The sequence below is a fragment of the Branchiostoma floridae genome, chromosome 15 (genome assembly GCF_000003815.2).
Source record: "Branchiostoma floridae strain S238N-H82 chromosome 15, Bfl_VNyyK, whole genome shotgun sequence".
Classification (NCBI taxonomy): Eukaryota; Metazoa; Chordata; class Leptocardii; order Amphioxiformes; family Branchiostomatidae; genus Branchiostoma; species Branchiostoma floridae.
This window is the reverse complement of record NC_049993.1, coordinates 10,865,636-10,878,133: the sequence shown is the minus strand read 5'-3', so window position 1 is coordinate 10,878,133 and position 12,498 is coordinate 10,865,636. Positions and strand designations below refer to the sequence as shown.

General features: G+C 38.2%; 2 protein-coding genes and 2 long non-coding RNA genes across 5 annotated transcripts in view; 2 read left to right on the top strand and 2 right to left on the bottom strand.

The window, feature by feature from the left end:
- The window catches only part of LOC118432562, a 4,375-nt gene extending 2,639 nt beyond the window's left edge, over positions 1-1,736 (bottom strand). Inside the window, exons 1-2 of the long non-coding RNA XR_004833107.1 lie at positions 1,112-1,736; positions 78-362 (exon numbers count right to left, since the gene is read on the bottom strand). This is a non-coding gene — a long non-coding RNA (uncharacterized LOC118432562). The remainder of the gene's footprint in view (positions 1-77; positions 363-1,111) is intronic.
- The window catches only part of LOC118432557 (protein HGV2-like), a 14,862-nt gene extending 5,274 nt beyond the window's left edge, over positions 1-9,588 (bottom strand). Inside the window, exons 1-16 of one of the 2 annotated variants that reach the window (XM_035844178.1) lie at positions 9,402-9,588; positions 7,143-7,253; positions 6,748-6,828; positions 6,455-6,492; positions 6,087-6,158; positions 5,734-5,820; positions 5,029-5,261; positions 4,788-4,880; positions 4,535-4,605; positions 4,209-4,282; positions 3,888-3,978; positions 3,608-3,665; positions 3,273-3,312; positions 3,014-3,061; positions 2,238-2,323; positions 1,884-1,952 (exon numbers count right to left, since the gene is read on the bottom strand). In XM_035844178.1, coding sequence (XP_035700071.1) covers positions 1,884-1,952; positions 2,238-2,323; positions 3,014-3,061; positions 3,273-3,312; positions 3,608-3,665; positions 3,888-3,978; positions 4,209-4,282; positions 4,535-4,605; positions 4,788-4,880; positions 5,029-5,261; positions 5,734-5,820; positions 6,087-6,158; positions 6,455-6,492; positions 6,748-6,828; positions 7,143-7,253; positions 9,402-9,448 — 1,299 coding nt within the window. In that variant the 5' untranslated portion in view covers positions 9,449-9,588. The remainder of the gene's footprint in view (positions 1-1,883; positions 1,953-2,237; positions 2,324-3,013; positions 3,062-3,272; positions 3,313-3,607; positions 3,666-3,887; positions 3,979-4,208; positions 4,283-4,534; positions 4,606-4,787; positions 4,881-5,028; positions 5,262-5,733; positions 5,821-6,086; positions 6,159-6,454; positions 6,493-6,747; positions 6,829-7,142; positions 7,254-9,401) is intronic. The other variant, XM_035844179.1, reaches the window with a different exon arrangement.
- LOC118432561 overlaps positions 1-12,498 on the top strand; it is a 22,311-nt gene that overhangs the window by 6,112 nt on the left and 3,701 nt on the right. The window contains exon 2 of the long non-coding RNA XR_004833106.1: positions 4,719-4,723. This is a non-coding gene — a long non-coding RNA (uncharacterized LOC118432561). The remainder of the gene's footprint in view (positions 1-4,718; positions 4,724-12,498) is intronic.
- Positions 9,872-12,498, top strand: part of LOC118432560 (transcription factor BTF3 homolog 4-like) — a gene marked incomplete in the record, with an annotated part of 4,449 nt that continues 1,822 nt past the window's right edge. Inside the window, 6 exon segments of the mRNA XM_035844183.1 lie at positions 9,872-10,053; positions 10,820-10,918; positions 11,388-11,501; positions 11,659-11,767; positions 12,111-12,148; positions 12,478-12,492. Of these exon segments, the coding sequence (XP_035700076.1) occupies positions 10,856-10,918; positions 11,388-11,501; positions 11,659-11,767; positions 12,111-12,148; positions 12,478-12,492 (339 nt within the window).

Below are 12,498 nucleotides of genomic sequence, written 5' to 3'. Positions count from 1 at the left end.
CCGGTTATATTCCTCTCTATTTGTTCCATTTCTACGATTTTCCAGCGATCCGGAGTCTGGTAGAGACTATAATAGACCGGCGGGCACGCACTTTCGTAGGTTTCTGGTCCGTTCGGCGCCGACAAAATGCCTATAAAACGATATCCAATACCCCTTCAAGGAAAAAAAAATCAGGCTTATATCTCTCCTTACCATTTTTTCCCTACTAAACATTACCCATGCGCCAGTTTAAACGGAGAAAATGTAATGTTTCCGTACATTTTCTACAACACACACGAATATATTCTTATGCCGACAACTGATGCTAGACCGTCATGCATTGCACGACGCAAGGGTTCATTGTCCTCCTTCCCACCACGTACCTCCTTGCACGTACGTAGTACATGTACTGTATCCGTGACAGTGTATTATACATGTACTGTAATAGTGAATACCGTAAGGTCGGTGGGGAACCCAAATGGTACAATAGTCTTGTTGTGTATTTCTGACTGAATATAAATATGAAAGATTCAATGCAACGTCGGGTCAAGATACATTACCTGAGTAGTACTCGTATTGGTCTTTACAAATACAAGGAAGGCTATGGGCATGGAATTTGTAACAGCAATAGGTTTACAACAAAAAGAAAGCGGGGAATTTTCATGACTAAAAACGTGGCAAACACAACACCACTTACATGCTGAAAATAAGACGTTCGTTTCATAGTTCTGAGTCAGAACTACTGTAAATATGGGAGAGATAAACTCTTCACCTTCTTGTGTACAACTTGTGTCCACAAATTACGCTGAAAGTTTAAAACTTAGCACCGTCTTTCACGCTGAATATAATTCAAAATGGCGCCCGCGTCGCTTGTTTTGGCGTGGGTTATGCCGTCAGCCTGTGCGGCAAATGTGATTGCGACATAGCAGATGTTCTTCTACTTCTACATGGTATGGACAGAAACCTATGGACAGTTTGTGCCAGTTTAGAAGGAGAAAATATAATGTTTCCGTACATTTCCTACAACCAAGCAGCTTACAACGCACACAAATATTTTCCTTTGTCGAGAACTGATGCTAGACCGTCATGCATTGCATGACGCAGGGTTCATTCTCCTCCTCCCACCACGTACGTAGTACTGTAATAGTGAATACCGTAATAGTGTACAGGACAAAGGTCGGTGGGGAACACAAATGGTACAATAGTCTTGTTGTGTATTTTTGACTGAATATGAATATGAAAGATTCAATGCAAAGTCGGGTCAAGATACATTACAGCAACGTTCTTCTAAATGGTACATCTTCCACACATGATTTGACTTACCTTTCCCGAAATTCGCATTTCTCCGGTAATAACTTAATCGAATACCCTTTCTTGAAGATATAGAAACATTGAACAGTGTTAGTAGAGAGATATGAGAAACAGGGACGTGTTAAGAATGAATGATATGTGTCTATTGGTATCACGGAACGGAACAAAACCGAACGATAAAAAACAAACAATAACCAAAACCAAACGTAAAATTGAGTGTTCTGTCACGTCTCTAATGTCAACCAAGGAAGATCAACCTGAACAAGATAACAGGAAAACACTTATACCGTTTAACATGCGACCAAGATAGGATAATAATCAAGTGTAACGAAATGACCTTCCCATGTGTAACGAAATGACCTTCACATGTGTAACGAAATGACTTCGTATGTAACGAATTGACTGTAACGAAAAGGCGATGTAACGAAACGACCGGTTACCCTATTATAGTAGTATATACAGACACAGCTATTATAGCTGAGAAATAGACAAGAAACATGAAAGCTATTTACCTTACACCTTAACAAGTAGTTTAGAGCAATCTTCCAGACTGGAATGGAATGTGGATCAAATCTCTATATCTTAGTACGTACCAGTTCTGAAGCCATGATGAGACGGGCTTCTGCCTCAGCTCCTTTCTTCATATCCTCAGCATCTTCTATCTGTTGTAGGAAATAAATATAAACGTCTGGATATAAAACCAAGGTCTCCAATGCTGTAGGAATCTTCATGCTGCCTACAAGACATTTTACTCCTTAAACTCCTAAGGATGCCATTACTGTAAGGATACTTTCTAAGATGTAAAATGTGGTAACAACGTAAAAATAGCAAGACACCTGGAAGTAACACAACTAACACTTGTACAGAAAATCTGAATATTGTTCTCGGTTTCTGAACAGCCCATAGAAAGTGTGTTTTGACAAGTGTAACAGAAAAGCCCTCCCCACCTTAGAGCTGATCTCCGGCAACAGGGCATTCAGTTCCTCCACCTCCTTCCTGTGAACCACAATGGGGTCATCTGAGGACACTGAATCTGCAGAAACAGAGGTTCAATACAAATTCTTCGCAATTAACAAGACCCGAACTGTCATCTCAAGTACAGTCAAACCTGTCTATAGCGGCCACTCAAGGGACTGGAGAAATATGGCCACTATAGACAGGTGGCCACTATAGAGAAAATGTTGATCAATTGACCATGAGCAAGCTACACATGATTACAGTTCCTACTAATCTTTCTAACCAAGTAACATTGTCTCGATCAGTAAATTCACCGACAAAGACTTGCACTTTAATGCTCAAGGCATGCATACCTTCTGCTACCGCCAAAATTACCCTGTCAGGAACTCCAAATCATTGCAAACTACAATTTCAAACTCGGTGCAGGATGACATAAGGCTGCAGTATGGTTGCAATAGGCAGTGTTCCTGTATCAACGGGACTTAAAATCGTGTGGCCGTGGCCGCGTTGGACAGGTGGCCGCTAAGCCTATTTCTTAATCATTACGAATCCAAGGGACCGACAAAAAGTGGCCACTATGGCCAGGTGGCCGCTATGCAAAGGTGGCTGCTAATACAGGTTTGACTGTACAAGCATAACCTAGGATTTTAGTTGTAAATTTAAAATCCAACAATGTCATGGCTGACATTCTACCTACTTATTAAAAATGTAGATTAAACTTGAAGAATAAAAATACAGATGAATTAAATAACAGAAGCAAAAGTACCTTTCCCTTTACCAGTTTCCAGCTCTTCAATCTTGCCTTGCAACAAGCCTGAAAGCAAATTAAGGAAAATTATGTTGCAGATACAAAATGTACCTCCAACCAACATGCATCTATTTATGAAAGTCTTGGTTCAAAAACCACACTTAGATCTACTCAGATAAAAATGTAATTTCATACCATTGGTCTTTGCCTTCAAGTCCTACTAATGCCAGAAAATTTAACGCCATGTTTGCTGTGGCAATGCTTTATTACAACTTACCTATTCTTGATTTGATAACGTTGTGGGAGTTGCGGTAGTACTGAAGAAAAGAAAAACATCTTTCACATTTAACCTGTGCCAATACACAATCTTCTATCAATATCAGTATCAGTATCAGATTAGGAGAAATCAGAGATTAGGAGAAATCAATCTAAAATAAGTGTATTCCATCTGTATTACATATGTAGAGCCTTTTATGTGCTAGCCAAAATGATCTATTCGAAACTCATGGCTACATTTCTCTTGGTTGGGCAAAGGACTAGCAACCCCTCTCTGTATACCTTGAAACATTCTAGAGATACAGCAAGTAAACTTATGCCACAAGACTTGCTTACCTCAATGGACTTGTCATAGTCCTTGCTCAAACTATAGGCCAGGCCTAGTTGGTAATGACTGCATCATAGGTCAAGGTTCAAACACATCAGAAAAGAACAATTACACTTCACACTCCTTCCCTTCTTATGATACCTAACTAGCGGATTTAATATGTTTTCTTCATTATCTAGATACCAATCTTCATGAAAAACCCTTCACTAATCCAACTAATTTCCAAGGGAGCATAAAGAGAAGCTTTTATTTTTTCTACGTTTGCCTGAGTAAACAATGCAAGGATACGACTCAGCAAGCAGCCGGTCTTCAGCATCAAGCAGTTCCTGCTGAATCTTCAGACAAGACATGAAATCCTCGGCAGCCTGGTCGTACTTCTCTGGAATAAACAAGAAACAAAAACACATCCAACAAAGTATTGTACAAGTGTTGCACTCGTGCTATTCCTGGAGAACTGGTTAGCTTAATCCAAAGTACATAAGTTTCGAAATGCTTAGCACCACATCATTAGAAGGGGCTTTTTTTTTCCATTTGAATCCCATGACTTAGTTAGGTGGCAGAAAAAGTGTGAGATTTGTAATTCACTAGTCCATGATTATCAACACCTACCTGTCTCCAGGCCAATCTCACCCAGGTGTAAGTAGATCTGAGCCAGCTTTAACCTGTCCTCCTTGGTTTCCTTCCTATAGAAAAATAGCGCAGAATATAGCTGTTTAAAAAATGTCTACTACAGAACAATGTCTTAATATAATAAAATATCTACATGAAGATTTAAGAGCAATAACTACTGTTGGCAAAACAAGAAACTGAGAAAAGACTGAAAAATTACTGACTTCACCAGTTTTAACAGAGTTCTTTTCTTTCAGGTTTGCTTAAAATAAATGAAAAATGGATCTTAAGTAATTCCAAGAAATGTAGCTGGAAACAGAACTGACTTGCTGTAGATGTTCCTGGCCAGTTCCAGAACTTCCCAGGCCAGCTGAAGGTTACCAACATCTTCAGAAGCCTAGATGGGGAAAAAGCACATATCAATAAACGCCAGTACGATGGACTTATCATTGCTTATTACATGAGTTAATAAGAAGAAGATGTATGCATTGAATCAGTAAGAAATGACAGGTTTTGTTTTATGTCCGTACAATTCGACTGGACACAAGTTTTCACTCGAACTTAACAGAAAATAAAGACCTCTGATTCTTTCTCGGACTCCTTCTCAGAGTCCTTCTCCTCAGCTCCTTCTGACTGGTCCTCTCCTGTTTCCATCTCTTCGTCCAGGCTAACCTGTGTAAATAGGTCAGGGCTCTATTATCACATGTAAAGAAGTCTACAGCAATTAACTATCCACAGGGCTGTGGCTCTTCTGTAATAAAACAGGAAATATACTGCAACCTCTCTATTCCTGTTGATTAAAAAAAACTTCCACTCTCACCTCTTCCTCTGATTTCCCAGTGTCCTCTACATCTTCCTTCTCAGCATCTGCGTCATCTTTCTTTTCTTCTTTCTCATCAGCCTTCTTGTCTGCATCTTCATCTTTCTTCCCATCATCCTTTTTGTCTGTGTCAGCGTCTTCTTTCCCACCATCCTTCGCCTTGGTGTCGTCACTTTCCTTATCCTCATCCTTGGCTTCCTTCTGTCCTGCATCTGCCTCTTGTTCTGGTGTATCTTTAAAACCAAAGATCCTAATGAGTTAACTGTGCTGCACAAGATAGGACTTATACGCACACATCAGTTTAGGTGCTCTGAGTGCCATCAGTATGTTGGCAGATAGCTTTGTAACAAAGCTGCATTAACGTTAGAGTCCCCAGCACACTTGCAACTAGGAAAGAAGCTTGCGCTTGTTTAAACAACCTTACAGCACTGGAATATCAAAGGTAGGAATATTTGGTGATGTCACTTTAAAGATACTTAGTACAGTTTTGCCATCTCGCTGCCGATAGACGGAACTGGAGGAAGCTTGCAGCCGCCTGCGCAGCAGCCGACCAATGAAAATGATGAGTACATGAAACCAGACACATTATTGATACAGAATAGCCTGTTTTATTCAGAGATATTGTAATTCTATTATTCAGCTGATGGTTGTTATCTGGTGTGCATTTGACAGACGGTGCAGCGTTAGCAACACTCAAGGACAAACCTTTCTTTTCCTTGGCGGCCTCAGCGGCCTCTATAACTGCCTCAAAGGCTTGTCCCACTTCTTTTGACACTTTCTCCCTCTCCTCTCCTATAGAACCATGCAAATCACACCACTTCAAATAAGAAACTTTATATACAACTGACTTGCAATCATACATTCCAGGCACTGCAACAATTTCTAAGCTCCCTTTCATACCCTTCATACCCTTGAATTTAAGGCTAGCCTTCCCCTTTGGATGTATCAACTGAGCAATGATGTCATCTACCACTTTAACATGCAATCTCTCACCATACTTCTCTACATCAGTTGCAGCTAAAACTGTAAAACTAAAAGAGTAAGAAGAGGAATTTTACCTTTGATGTCATCAGGGTTGCCAACTGTGCTATCTTCTCCCTCCTCAGCTTCAGAATCTGACTCGTCGGGAACTGTGGGAACAAAGACGTTATCACCATGGTACATGTTTATTATGTTACTCATTCAGGCATCTTGTCCTTTACAGATTTTAGAAAAAACATGCCCGGCAATTTGCCTAAATGATAGCAAACCATCATTTTCAGCTATCCATTTCAATATGACATTAATAACTTGTTGTAAAGACTAACAATACACATCTGTACAAAAGGGAAACTTCACTTTGAGTGAAATCATTCAAGATCGGGGTTCCACCAAGGATGTACATGATAAGATTATCCAAAGGTGAAGACAGATTAAGAAATCTCACCTCCTTGTAAGGCGTTACCAAGGACACCGGTCTCCAGCCTGGGAAAAACAAATATTGGATCCGTCATGAAGAAAGACAACAGAGGAAAGAAAAATATTTCATTAGATGTCAAGAGTTCATCCAGATTCCGATAATATCAAGTATTACATCAGTACTTCAGCTTACAATTGCCTCCCAGTTAACTCCAAAATACATTGATTGGAAGAATTGATTTCTCTCTAGAATTTCAAAGCAGACTTAAAGGAAAAAAACAATAGAAATTTTCATTATATTCAGACTAAAACTGTACCCACCTAGCCAATTCTATCAGGGACCTTCCATACATATAGTAGGCCTCACCGACCTCGTCTGCTGTCTCTCCATATTTGGCAGCCCTACACGAGATAAACATCATATTACAGAGGCAGAAACATCTGAGCTCTCAACTCCCAACAATAGCAAGTGTGGGTGATTATATCATCACTCACATCAATGAGTTCACATGTATGTATAAATGTCGAAGACAATACAAAAGTTGCTGTCTTTTGTTGTGCCAATAAAGATCATAATATTTATCAAACTTGATTTCAGAGATATGTTGTAATGTCAACAAGTTAGTTATCCTATGAACTCATTAAAAAAAACTGATACCCTTTCATTGTTTTCTCTAGACTCAGCATCACACATTTATAACATGCAAAAAGCTTACAAGATGCCACAGCACTCCTGGAAACAGTTCACAGCATTTGGAATCTCTCCCAACACCAGGTGGCGTCGTCCCTGGCCAATCAGATCTTTCGCTTCACTATCAAGGTCTTTGCTAAAATGAAAAAAAAAGAGATGCAAGTCAGTGAATGACATCATGATTACATTCTTTTACAAAATCATGGTTTTAGCTCCCTGTATTTTAAGCTTGAAATAGAAAATACGGAATTTGTTATGTCCATATGTTATTTCCATACAACTCAGTACTGCATTAACAAATTTCTTTGGGTCTGTGAACCACTTACCCAAATCACGTCTTTTCAGTATAGCACGATTGGCCTGATGTATGTTGCCAAAATTAATGTTATGTAAATGGTGCAACAACCAAAATGCAAAAAGAAAATCTATCCCCCCAAGGCCTCCAAAATGGTGCAGTCCCAAGGCCATTGCCTGGCATTGACTCAGAGTGAGGCTTTACTACTCATACAAATGGGTCAAGTAAACTGTTTTGATGTAGAATCTGACTAAGAAGATTACAAATATTTTCTCTTACCATAAATATGTGCAAATACAAGCTTTAATTCTTAAGAGAGTAATGTTATGTTAAGATAAAATCAAGACATTGAGTCTAAACAAATTGCTAAAGCTTGTCCTACCAATGGGCAAAAGATTGGTCCTTCACCAAAGATGACCCGAGCCATGCAAACAAACCTTAACATAGTAAGGTGGCAATGGTACAAGTTAGTTGTACAAATAAGTAAAATATTTGAGAACTTGTATCATGGTTGTTTTGAATCTGATGTTCATTTTCAACCAGACAGTAAACAAGAATAAAACAGAATTTGAATCAAAGTATTTTCTACGAGTGTATAACAAACCATCTGATATTCCTGTAAATGTAGGAACGATTTATTTGTGTTCTTGAAACTTAAATTTTAAGGAACTTCAAAATTGATTTAATCAAGTATAATCAAATCGGGTTGGGGTTTTGTGCGCGTGAAAAAATTGCGCATGAAAACTTGCGCGTGAAAAATCTGCGCGTGAAAATATGCAAATTAGCTGATTCCCAAGGGATTCAAAAAGTTTTTGCAGTTTTATACTTAAATGCTCAAACAAGATGGCACAAATGGAATCAAGTATCATATTGTTGCATTCTAGAGTACAAAATCTTGATCTGAGTGCTTTTCAAGTGATTTTAAATGTTAAGTTTTCACGCGCAAAAAAGTTTGAAATTTGCGCGTGAAACAATCTGCTCCAAAAAGATGAAATTAAGCTTCTAGAATGGAGAAAAGCCTCAAATTGTTACATCATACAATATAAAACATCATATGTGTAATTTTTCCATGTATTTCTGTCAAATTTACTTGATTTTGAAATGTTCAATATATGCAAATTAACCTATTCCCAAGGGATCTAAAAATCAGTTTTTTTTCAAACCAAAAATTCAGTTAACAGATGGGAAATTATACATAAGGTTCACATTTTTATGCCTTAGAATTCATTGCTGCACATTTTCTGACATATTTCAGGAACTTTATTTTTTCACGCGCAGATTTTTCACGCGCACGCGCAAATTCTCCACGCGCAGAAAACCCGTTCCCATCAAATCTATTCAACAATTATCCAAATACACAAGAAAATCTTTATTAATACTTGTACTTAAACCACCTTAAATAGAAGAATGTGGTCTTGTGTCACATTTCATGTAGAAAAACAGCGTATATTTATATAATGAGTTATTTAAATAATTCATAAATCATTCCATATTAACAATGAGAATTATGAACCAAAAACAATTACAGTATTTCAAGAAATATTTTCATACAGTAAGATAATTTCACTTTACATTGGAAAAAACGTTACTTTACAATCCCACCTGTGAAACGAGGATTTTCCAGGTGGGAGGCGCGAGAACTTCATATGCATGAAGCTAATATTATTCACATTCATGACCCCCTGCACCGCATGGCGCTAAAATCACCTCACCTATGCAATATCCCAATATCCCAATTTCAACACAAACTCCACAAAACAGCGAGCAATAACAGACCAGAGTTACAGCCCGGCACTTTAGGCTAACATTTGAGGAGATAAATGTAGACACAGATATACGTGTTTTACGAATATTCCTCATATTGGCGCGCTCCGAAATATATTATTTGAAAGCACTGCGTTCCTTCTGGACAAAAACAGACGACGTTTTGCCCGCTTTAACATCAAGAAATAAGCGATAAAATGACGTCCTGAGGAAAGTTGTCGGTACCTTGGGCTTCCTGACGAAGTACTCGGTGCTGCTACGTCCGTTGCCATTTTGTAAAATATGCTGGAAGGTGTGAATTAGAGAATTTTGATCTGAAGTTTCCAGTGACTGAGACTTCCACTGCACAACACCTCGCGGCTTTCGCGCCTTTTATTCCGCGCTGATGACATCATCAGAAGACTCGACTTTAACGATTCTATAGGGGTGTATATCGAAATGAGGTTGCAAAAAGTTAGTTACTTTTTCCATTACAGAATCAATAATGATATCAACACAATTTTTTACACAGCAATATAATGTATTGAATGAAAAAGTACTCTTAAATGGTTCTTTTACTTCTTACAAACATAGACATAGTCTAGAGAATAGAAATTTACTCCCCATATCTATGGTTTGAGAAGATGACCCCTAACCCTTAAGGTCACACTTATCAGAAAGTTTTCTCCTTTTTCATAAATACTTCATTGTTTCCGTTCTAGATAAATCTTAGACGTAGAAAATATTATCAAAGTGTTAATACCAAACTTTATTGACATTCAAGGGATATTTGACTAAGATGTGGCCGACTTGATTTGACCTCTGACGTCACTCCGCACGAAATTCCTGTCCCGCCATCTTTATTGCCTCGTGCATGGAAAGGTAGCTGCGCCTTTTGGTGAGTTTCTCGTTTCCTCCCAGATTTACTCCGTTAGATTGACACTAGAACCATAATCTTATTCCATTGATCAATTTTTAAAAGTTTGTGATGAGAATTGTGGATGAATTTCAGATATAGACAAAGATTTCGTTGACTGAATGAACGCATAATTTTTGGTTGCTGGGCCAAATGATTTTTACAGCACAGGCGTGCTCGTCAAGACTCGCGCGATGTCCCCCAAATTGGGGTTGGTTAACATCTTTGATGATTTCCGACGTTACTTAGAATGCTCCTTTTGCTAGGCAGTTGAGGTTTTTCCAATAGAAGGAATGTGTGTTGATTTTGGTCGGCCTTAGCAACTTGAACAAAAGTGAGCCATGCGGTCGCTATTTTTGACACAAAGGAAGCAGATCACATGGCATGATACATGTATGCCAACTGCCCCCCTCCCATTATGTGTGGATTCAGCTGCGAATTCTTTACTAATATAATAAGGAAACTATAACGTACATAGCAGTTTCCATAGTAAGTATCTCACTCTTCGTCTTGTGTCTCAGGAAAATTACACACCTGTATATGTACAAAATGTATGGTGATGATGATGCAATTTTGAAGTGTGTGAGTTTCCACTTGAAAACTAGAAATTTATGTTACTTTTAAAATCAATTAGCAAAATTGCTTCTTAAGTGAAAGCTATAATATATATTATCAATTTCTTAATGTTGCTTTTCCATTTGCTGACGGTGAAATAGATTGACTGTCTTGTGTTTCTTCTTCACCACAGTTTATAACAAGAAAAATACAATAAAAAGCCAGAAAGATGAATCAAGAAAAGTTAAATAGAATGCAGAAGATGTCAGAGCAAGTCCGTATAGGAGGAAAGGTAAGTTATTTTAGTCAGCTCTACATGTAAGTCTTGTGTACTGTAAGGAAGAATGACCACATATGATAGTCATGAATGACTCATGATAGAAAAGTACACGTGCAGCACACAAAGAATAGCAGAATAGCAGCACTCAAAGAATGTTCACATAGAAATGATAGAGATGTTGTAATGATTGAATGATACTTGTACTAACTGTACAATGTTGGACTTTAAAGTATTGAATGTTTGTAGTGAAATCTGAAAAGACAGAAGCTTTTTATCATAGCACCTGAACTGAGAATTAAATATCAATTCAAATTAAATTGAATATCAACAACTTAGTGATTATTACCCATGAAGGTCTGTCCTGTTTGCCTAAAGTGTCTAATTATGTAAACGAGCATACATGAGGGGCTGAGATGTGAGGACAGCACACTTGTATATCCATTACTCCATTGTGACCTTGTCCGTGTTGATGCTACTTTAGGGCAGCGCTCGTAGGAAAAGAAAGGTTGTCCACAGGACGGCCACCACTGATGACAAGAAACTGCAGTCCAGTCTGAAGAAACTGACAGTCAACAACATCCCAGGAATAGAGGAGGTATGTCTGGTTTTCAGGGCAGGCCTTTGATAACATTTCATGGCATTTAATGTTCCTACCTGTTGTTCTTGCCTTCAACATCCTTACTTAAGTTCTGATCTAAGGTCTTATGATTGTTACAAGTCTGCATCATGACTGTTTGCACTTTCTCCCTCAGGTGAACATGATAAGGGATGATGGTACTGTTGTCCACTTCAACAACCCTAAGGTCCAGGCCTCACTCGCTGCCAATACCTTCGCCATCACCGGCCACGCTGAAAACAAACGTGAGGAATCCTCCTAAAATTCTGTCTTTCTATATCCGTAAAATAAGCTAGTGGCTACTGTGTGTGTGTGTGTACGTGTATGAACCACAAGAAATCAAGGGTATTAGCTAACTGCCTAAAACAATGTGCGGTCTTTGCTCACAGAGTCACAGCAAGAGACTAAGGTGCAACAGAGTAGTTGCTCTTCATCATTGTTTTGTTGTGATATGATATGATCATTCATGAATATCCAAGATAAAATGTCCACGTTTTCTTTCAGGAGTCTTCTCATGCCCAAAAATGGGATCTTATGATGTTGTGAATAATTGAAATATTCAATTGTCTTTTTTTTTCTTCATAACAGAGTTGACAGAAATGTTGCCAGGCATTTTGAACCAGCTGGTAAGTTACCAGTATTTACTTATTCACTGAATATTCAAACAGCTTCCTAGCCCATTAATTCTGCAGAATTGATGTTCAAGGAGGCCAGTAAACAAATAAACAAAATCGCTGGTGTCTCAAAGAAGATGAGTAGATCTTGTATCAACTTAAAACATACAGGATATAGGTACAAATATAGTAAGGGAACAACATACTTTAATTTAGCTTCTTGTTATAAAGAATATTCTCAAAAGGCAATACTAACATACTGTCTGTATTCGTTTTACATTTTGTTGAAGTTTGGACAAAATTATCACATTTGTTTAATTTGGTATTACTTTCTTTCACAGGGAGCTGACAGTCTGAGTCTC